Raw genomic sequence first — 7,799 nt, 5'->3', positions numbered from 1 at the left:
TTAGCACAGGTCTCACCAGCGTCTCCGATCTAGGTCACCGCCTTCCAGCTACAGTGCTGCGGCAGAGATTATTGCCTCCAAGAGCTTAGGGAAACACAAGAGCCTGTTCTCAGCAGAAACAAATCTATTTGTAGTAGTTCACTGCTGACTGCAGTTCTGGAAGGCGGGGAGCTTGCTACTCCCAGCTGCACACAGTAACCATTCCCTTCTGCCTTAACAAAAGGTTTTCCCTTACCACAACGTGCAGGGCTTTGCCATACGAAATGAACTAGCAGTGTGGAGGACAGCTGAAGGTGTGCCCAGACTCCCTTGTAATCCACTACTGAGGATTCTACTGCATGGCACAATTTAAAGGCTGCTGCAGTACAAGCCCTGCTTTCATGGATGTCTGGCCAAAGCCTCTGCAAGCTGGAACAGTAAGAGATGCCAGGCCCTAACATGAAATTATGTGAAGCATGGAGTTTAAACATCCCTGCAGCTTATTCTTACCCTCCTCCATGACAGACCCTCTCCCTCTATGAAGGCTGACACTGAGTAAAATTGGCCTTAAAAAACATCAGCCTTTTATGTGCCCCTACTAAAGACAACTTCAGCACACCACACAGCAAGTTCAGTTAGGAAGAGTGTAAGTTCACAGGACAAAGCCCTGTGCCCTTTCACTACATGGTATTTACTGACTGCAGTATTCTTAGGCTGAATTTCAAGATGCCCCAAGCCCAGCAGGGAGGGCTGTCAGTTACATGCTCTTGGAACAATTTCAAGAGCTGCACAGTGGAGACCAGATTTTCCAGTCAATGACAAAGAGACAAATCAGTCTTGACATAACATTTATTGAGTATTTCCACTCTAGTAGATGAAAAGTCTGTACAAAACCAAACATTTCCTTTACTTAAACCAATCTAAAAACAGTCAGCTCAATTACAACCCACTACAACCACAATAGCTTCTTTGAAGCCATGGTAACACTTAAATATGGTTAAGACTTCAATGCAGAAATTTGGTTTGTTAGAAAGCTCAAGGGAGCTTTAGCTTCTCAAAGTTAAAAAAAGGCAAAATTGTGTTTCACAGATACAGTCCACTGGAATCACCAACACTGGACAAATTAAGTACTTCGAGTCCTGAGATAACAAGGAATCCTGGTATCCTTTAGACAGTCTTCTGTTGTCCTTTCTTGCCAATGAGGGACTTGTGGATATGTGGTATTACACCTAAAAAAGAACAACAGTTAAGACCATACTATTTTTCTTCAACAATTTTCCTAAACTTCATGCTTCAAATAAAATGACAACACTAACGAACTTCAAATCTGTGACAGTTCATGCCACCCAAGCACCCATAAACAGCAAGCATTGACATACCACCACCAGCAATTGTTGCCTTGATCAGAGAATCCAGCTCTTCATCTCCTCTAATGGCAAGCTGCAGGTGACGGGGAGTGATACGTTTCACCTTCAAGTCTTTGGATGCATTTCCCGCCAGCTCAAGGACCTAAGACAAAACCATTTTTCAACAGTTACACAATCAAGTGAGACCAACAGCACAGTCTTAGCTGTTCAATTCTCTGTTCCAAAAACAGTGTCACTGCTGGTGACACCAAGACAGCAAACAATGTCTCTTTTCAAGGGGTTCCTCCTTTGGAGCTCTGCATTTAGTTTTCCCAATGACAGAGTAAGCGTTCTACGGCAGATAAGCTGTAATGGCCCATTTCAATAGTTATCTCACACACTGCATTTTTCCTACAAGGAACACTGCAGGATTTGCATGAAATGCAGAGGAGTTACATTTCATGGTCTTTTGTTCTTTGAGACACTTTACAAGTGTCTCAAAGCATACAAAGAGTTCACAACCCAGTCCAAACTGTCAAAAACAGCAGGCACTGGTTGCCAAGCCTTTTGGAGACTGATCAACTTGCTTGCTCCCCTTGCATGCATTTTACCTCAGCTGTCAGGTACTCCAGGATTGCAGCACTATACACAGCAGCTGTGGCTCCTACACGCCCATGGCTGGTTGTCCTAGACTTCAGGTGCCTATGGATGCGGCCAACAGGGAACTGGAAAATAACAGAAGTAGGAACAGGCAGTGATGACAGAAAGGCTTTGCACAAAACCACATTGTGGGCAGCAGAATCCCAGTGGCAGAAGCACGGGCTGCTTTCTAAACTTTGAGAATCCAGTTAAGACACTGCATGCCAAAGTCACATCAGCAACTTTCACGATTCTCAGCACAAACAGTAGCAATGGCCACAAGGGAATTACTTTCCTCCCTGCACAGGTATGCAAAGGTCTAAAAGCAGCTGGGTGTGCTAATGTCTGCTTTACGACCCTTACATCATTCCAGGCAACAGCCAGCCAGCAGAGCGTGAAGGTTTCACACTGTACAAACAAACCGACAGACGGAATGCCCGCCTTTCACTCACCCACACCTCAGCCCCTGCTCACCTGCAATCCAGCCCGTTGGGAACGGGACACTGCTTTGGTCTTGGTCTTCCCAGAGTCCTTCCCAGCTTTCCCACCAGCCTGGCCATGCCAAGAAGAGAGCAGACGCTGACGTCCCCACCGCGCATGCGCGCCGCCCCTCCACCACCCCCCGCTCCCCGCGCGGAGCCACCCGCGCGGCTGCGAGGCGCGTGCGCGCCGCCCGCCGCACCGCGCGGCACAGGCCGCTCCCCGCGCGCATGCGCGGCCGCCGCTCCCCCGTCCCCGGCGCGCTAGTGCGCGTGCGACCACCCCCCCGCCGCCCCCGCCCTCCCCCCACCGAGCCCACGCGTTTCCCCCCCCCCCCCCCCCCCCACCATCAGCAGCACGGAGCCGCCCCGGCCCCAGCCACTGCCGCCCGCCCCCCGAGCGGCCCCCGCGGTTCCTCACCATAGCGAACCGGAGCGCTGTGCCGCGCAGGGGAAGGCTGAAGCAGAGAGCGTCCCGCACGCACCGAGCCCGGGCGACAGCACCTACCTCTCTCGACCCGCCGCGATTCAAACTGCGCCCACTCCCGCCTTCCCCCGGCCCTTTATATCCGCACCGCGCGGCCGCATCCGGGAACCCCGGCCTCGCCGCCAGCCAATGGCCGCGGACGGGGCGGCCGCTCTGCCCCAGCGACAACCAATGGCGAGCTGGGGCGGGGCCGGCCGCGCGACGCGGGGAGCGGGAGAGGCCCCGCCTCCACGGGCCGAGACGAGGCGGGGGCGATGGCGGGGGGGACGTCTCGGTCGTGTCGCCCGCCGTGTGGGGGCTTCCTTCGCCTCGGCGCCGGCGGCTTCTTCTGGGGTTGGGGCTCCGTGGGGTCACGGGCGGGAGAGGCCCTGCCCAGAGTCACTCCTCTCATTTTCGCGGGGTTCTGTATCGCCAGGTCCCGCTCCGAGTCTCGCCTCTGTACTCAGATCTCTCCAGAGCAGCCGCACTGCCGGCGAAGCTTTCTTTCCACAATGGAGTTAATTGGCTTTGTGTGCAGAGCGCATCAGGAGCACCCTGAAGCAGATTATATGCCGGGTTTAGGATGAGGAGCTATTGCACTGCGTTTGCGAGGACACGAGGCTGCTCAGGGGCGTCGAATAAAGCTCGCATCAACTCCTCAAGATTCCGGGGGTGGAGAAGTGCCAACGACTACACACGTGCACTGATTTTTATTTTTACCTCTGTTGTAAGCAGGGGATGCACCAATATCTAGGGCCACCCAGCCTCAGACCCCTTTGTGTCACCAGATATTTCACAAACTGCAGTTAAAAGCAGTTTATCATTCATCATGTTCCAAATGTAACAATTAATGCAGTGCAAATTTCCTCACCTTGGGCACTTCAAATCCCTGCCTGTGTTTCCCTAAAATGAAGACTTAACCCGCTTGTTTTTTCAGGGTGCCGTTTTCAGTATGTTGCCATTTAACCTCAGAGCTCAGCTGATGGTGTTTTTGGTTAATCCTATATTTTCAGCTTCAAAAAAGTAACAATTCACTGTGTTCTTCCAGAACTCTGTGAGTCTGTATTATCTGAGAGATTTGCTGCTCATCTGTGAGCATGCAGTGAGCTCAGGGAGAAACCTTAGCCTTTAGGATGGTTGAACAGCTCTTTAGAGAGAAGACGAGCTGAATCTGTCATGCACTTAACCAACCTGATCACAAACCCACCACTTTGGTAGGTGTAGCTTGTATTTCCTCTGCCTTGATATTGAAGGGTCCTGAGCACAATGAATACTCTTACAGCCAGACATGTAATGGGAGGTAGAGCTGAGGGCATAAAGTTCTCATGAGGATTCTCTCCATGCCATAACTTTTCCCCCTTATTCAGGTCTAATACAACCAAAGTACTCAGAGCTTTAAGACAGGAGGATATGTCCTGATCCCTAGAGCTTCACTTAAAGGTCTTTCAAGCTGTTCACACAAGTAGTAAAGATTTAAAACTTTGTGGCTCTTCTCCCATGTCTGACTGCAAATACTTGTTGTCCTGGCTATAAAGGACCCTTTGCTCGAATCTCTACACAGCCTAAGGCCACATCATCAATGCCTTCAACACCCTGTTTCAGTTCGGGCACCGAGTCCCAGCTGCTGTCATCTCTAGGTGGGGAGACCTACTTCCAGGCACATTCACAGAGAGGCAGGACTGAATTGAGAGCAGACACTCCTACGTGCAGAGATCTGGCAGTTTGTTTTTATGTAACTGTCTAGTGCTTCTGTCTATTTGAAGCATCAGCTGTTTATACTCTCCTTCAGCAAGAAAAAAAGATAAGAGGGTTTGAAGGATTTTGAGGAGGGGGTTGGTTTAAGTTTAAAAACAAACCTCAAAGTTTTACAAAAGCCTGCAGAACTTAAGATTTCATTCAGCATGCTGTTTAAAAACTATTTGAGTTCAAAATCAAGGATCCATGTGCCCTTTACTGTGCAGGAAAAGAGAACCAAGTTGCAGGCCATCATACCCCTGTGGAACACCATTCAAGATGTAGGAAGAAATAAAAAAATTAATTTTTCTCTTTGGTTTCTGTCCGCAGAAGTGCTAGGAAGAGGAACAAAAAGGCCTCGTATCAGATGAAGACAATCCCTGCCACAGACATTCCCTGTTTCATGCATGAACTTTCCACACGGCTCACTTTGGCTGCTTGGAGCTCCTTACAGCTGGGATTACCAGGCAAGGCAGCCTAGCACCAAAGGTTAAACTAAAGCAAGGATATATATTTACCATACAGATCAGGTTAGGGACGTGTCAGGTAGAGTTCATGAAACCAGCCTCAGATCGCCTCATGCCGGCCAGTAAGATGCTCTCACGAGCACAACCTGAACTCCCCTCTCTGCTATTTAAAGAGATAAATTGAAGCAAACTTAGGTACACAGGAACAATCCCAAAGCAACTTCAGACCCAGTTGTGAGCACAAATAACTCAACCTCAATCCCACATGCACAAAAGGAGCCAAAGGGAGCACTTACCACCTCCATTTTCCTAATGATATTTGTACTGAAAGCCTGTCCCCAAGTGACTTACCTTTGAAGACCACAGTGGTGAAAGTTTGCATCATTTACCCAGCCCTTGTGCCCCTGCTTTTTTACTGTGAACTTTTTCTGGTGCTTCTCGCTGCTGATGATGTGTGGGCACTGCAGTGCTGTGTGTGCTGGGCAGGCTGTGCCTGAGCTGCTTTTGCTGCAGTCCATCACACCCGGCCCAGCATTCAGGCTGCTGCTGCCTTGTCCTGGACCGCGGTACTTCCCGCCTGCCCCGGGAAGCTGGATGCTTTGCTGGTGCCCTGCCTGAGCCGGCTTGGGGCAGGTCCTTGCTCAGAGGCTGTCAGCCTTGCGGTGTGAGCTGCTGGGTAAACGTTACCTCTGCCTTGGAGACAGAGTGGTACCTGAAGGACCTTCAGCCGCCCGCCTGTGTTCACAGAGCTTTAGGAGAATTGGAGTGTAGTGTTGCTTTCTTTTCTACTCTGCCTACTACTTGGTATTATTTCTTTATTATTTCCAATTGCCTAAAAAATATAAACAAATTCTCTAAAGTGGGTACAACATCTCAGCCCTCAGTAAGTACTGGGCTATGAACATGATAATATTTGGACTTCCATGAATTCATTTTTTGCAGGATTTTAGTTTCTGCAGAAGTTGTGGAGATCATCTTTAATGGGCTGATGAAGCATTCCCAGAAAGCTCTTTGTACCACAGCCTTCAGAACTTTACAGTTTCTGGATGCTGCATAAGTTTAAGTGGGAGATACATGTCAAGGTGCTCAGCTCTGCCATGGTATTCCCAGGATACAAATCTGGGTATCTGTGGAACTTCAAAAGCCAGGCAGAGAACATTTAAGAAATTAATTTTTTTAGGTGACAGCTAAGCAGTTAAGCTTTTAGTACGCAGTTTTTATTCAGAGGTTTTAGTATGCTGAACTTTGAACCAACTCCCCTGAGGTGAGTAATATAGTTCGTATGGGGTTTTTTTAGATGCCACTTAAATTATTCAGGCTCTAGTTTTTGTGGTGAGATGAATTCCCGTATGACTTGTATTTGCCGCCAGGGTTCTTTCCCCTTGCAGAGGGCTTCCCTTGTGCCCCTTTCCAGAATCTCTATCAAATAACAGGGTTCTGCTCAGCTGGGTCTCCCTGCTGGCTGCTGTATTTGGGTTCAGGAAAATCCCACCCTCTGTGCCTGCACTGCTGTATTGTTTGTAGTGATGAATGGATTCAATTGTTCAGCTTAACAGGAATAGCTATTAATCTATTATCTCTAAACAGTTTCACACATTGTAGGAATGAGCTGTGGTGTGAGATGTGGTGAAGGGATTACCATGGGCATCATGGCCTGCCGTTGAGGTGATAGGTTATCTTATCTGTAGATGATAGGTGATTCTCATCACTGCAATCCAGCTGGAAGAGGGAGTAACACTCAGGTGTCACAGTCCTATTCTGCCCTTGCCCAAGACATACAGCCTTTGTAATCTCTCCATATTTGTCATTTAGGTATAAAGGGTCTACCTCTCCCATTTGTGATAGCAGCTAACAGAGTATTTGACTACATTCTCACTTCCACTTCTCCAAAAAACGTGATTTGGTATTTGAAATCCTTCGTGGCAGACTTTGAGAATACTATTACCTTGCAGACAAGTCCAAGGGTTTACTCCTCTCTCCTTCCCCAAAGTTGGGATACCTCTTTGGTAAGATTTGCACCTGTAGAACATACCTGGAAACACTTGTACATAGTACTATATATTTATATTTTGCACATCTAGTGAATCCATCACTGCCAATCTGTAAGAATCTACAGTCTGTTGTTCCACAACTGTTTGTGCGAGTTCTTCTGAACCCAAACAGACTTACAGTGTTTCATTGGTAAGCTGCACTATTTGTGAATCTCTGATTGTGAATGAGACACACTGTATTGGTGCCTCTGGGATCTTACTAAATGCAGCTGGACTTACAGTGCTGAATTGGTTATAATAAAAAAATTAAACCTAGCTGCACCCAGCCCCTCTGAGGACCAGCTGGAAAGCAGGAGGGTTTATTTTCTGATAAATTTCTATACTTGTAACAGAATACAAGTCTCTGTAATAGTTCTGCAGATAACACTTGCATACTGATTTCAGGAAGACTTGAACTATCCCTATAGGCACACTGTTGTTCATGGTACACCTTTGTATTTGCTATTAATAATGTCATAATGACTAACCTGTATTGTTTTTTTTTTTCCCTTGGTCTTGTTTAGCCAGCTCTGAAAGGAAACTACATTTAGTTAGGCAAGGTGAAATGAGAGTCTGTCAGAGATGGTGACAGCCAGAATTCCTTAACCTCATCCTTCCCATTGTCTTACAAAGAAACTTATCCCTCAACACTCTCTTTT

The 7,799-nt window shown here is 48.0% G+C and overlaps 1 protein-coding gene across 1 annotated transcript; it reads right to left on the bottom strand.

The window, feature by feature from the left end:
• Positions 1 to 810: 810 nt before the first annotated feature.
• H2AZ1 (H2A.Z variant histone 1) lies at positions 811 to 3,039 on the bottom strand. Its single transcript, XM_068187509.1, has 5 exons — positions 2,865 to 3,039; positions 2,439 to 2,516; positions 1,937 to 2,050; positions 1,359 to 1,488; positions 811 to 1,208 (listed from the first exon to the last, which is right to left on the bottom strand). Exons 1-5 carry the CDS (start codon positions 2,865 to 2,867, stop codon positions 1,147 to 1,149), a joined length of 387 nt encoding a protein of 128 aa, XP_068043610.1. The 5' UTR covers positions 2,868 to 3,039; the 3' UTR covers positions 811 to 1,146.
• Positions 3,040 to 7,799: the final 4,760 nt, after the last annotated feature.

The sequence above is a fragment of the Anomalospiza imberbis genome, chromosome 4, assembly GCF_031753505.1.
Source record: "Anomalospiza imberbis isolate Cuckoo-Finch-1a 21T00152 chromosome 4, ASM3175350v1, whole genome shotgun sequence".
Classification (NCBI taxonomy): Eukaryota; Metazoa; Chordata; class Aves; order Passeriformes; family Viduidae; genus Anomalospiza; species Anomalospiza imberbis.
This window is presented reverse-complemented; position numbering and strand designations above follow the sequence as displayed.

Excerpts from the sequence above, each read along its gene's own strand:
- H2AZ1 (XM_068187509.1), bottom strand. Across the intron at positions 2,051-2,438 it reads CCCAACGGGCTGGATTGCAG|TTCCCTGTTGGCCGCATCCA; the intron begins GTGAGCAGGGGC and ends GTTATTTTCCAG. Across the intron at positions 1,209-1,358 it reads GGCAACAATTGCTGGTGGTG|GTGTAATACCACATATCCAC; the intron begins GTATGTCAATGC and ends GTTCTTTTTTAG.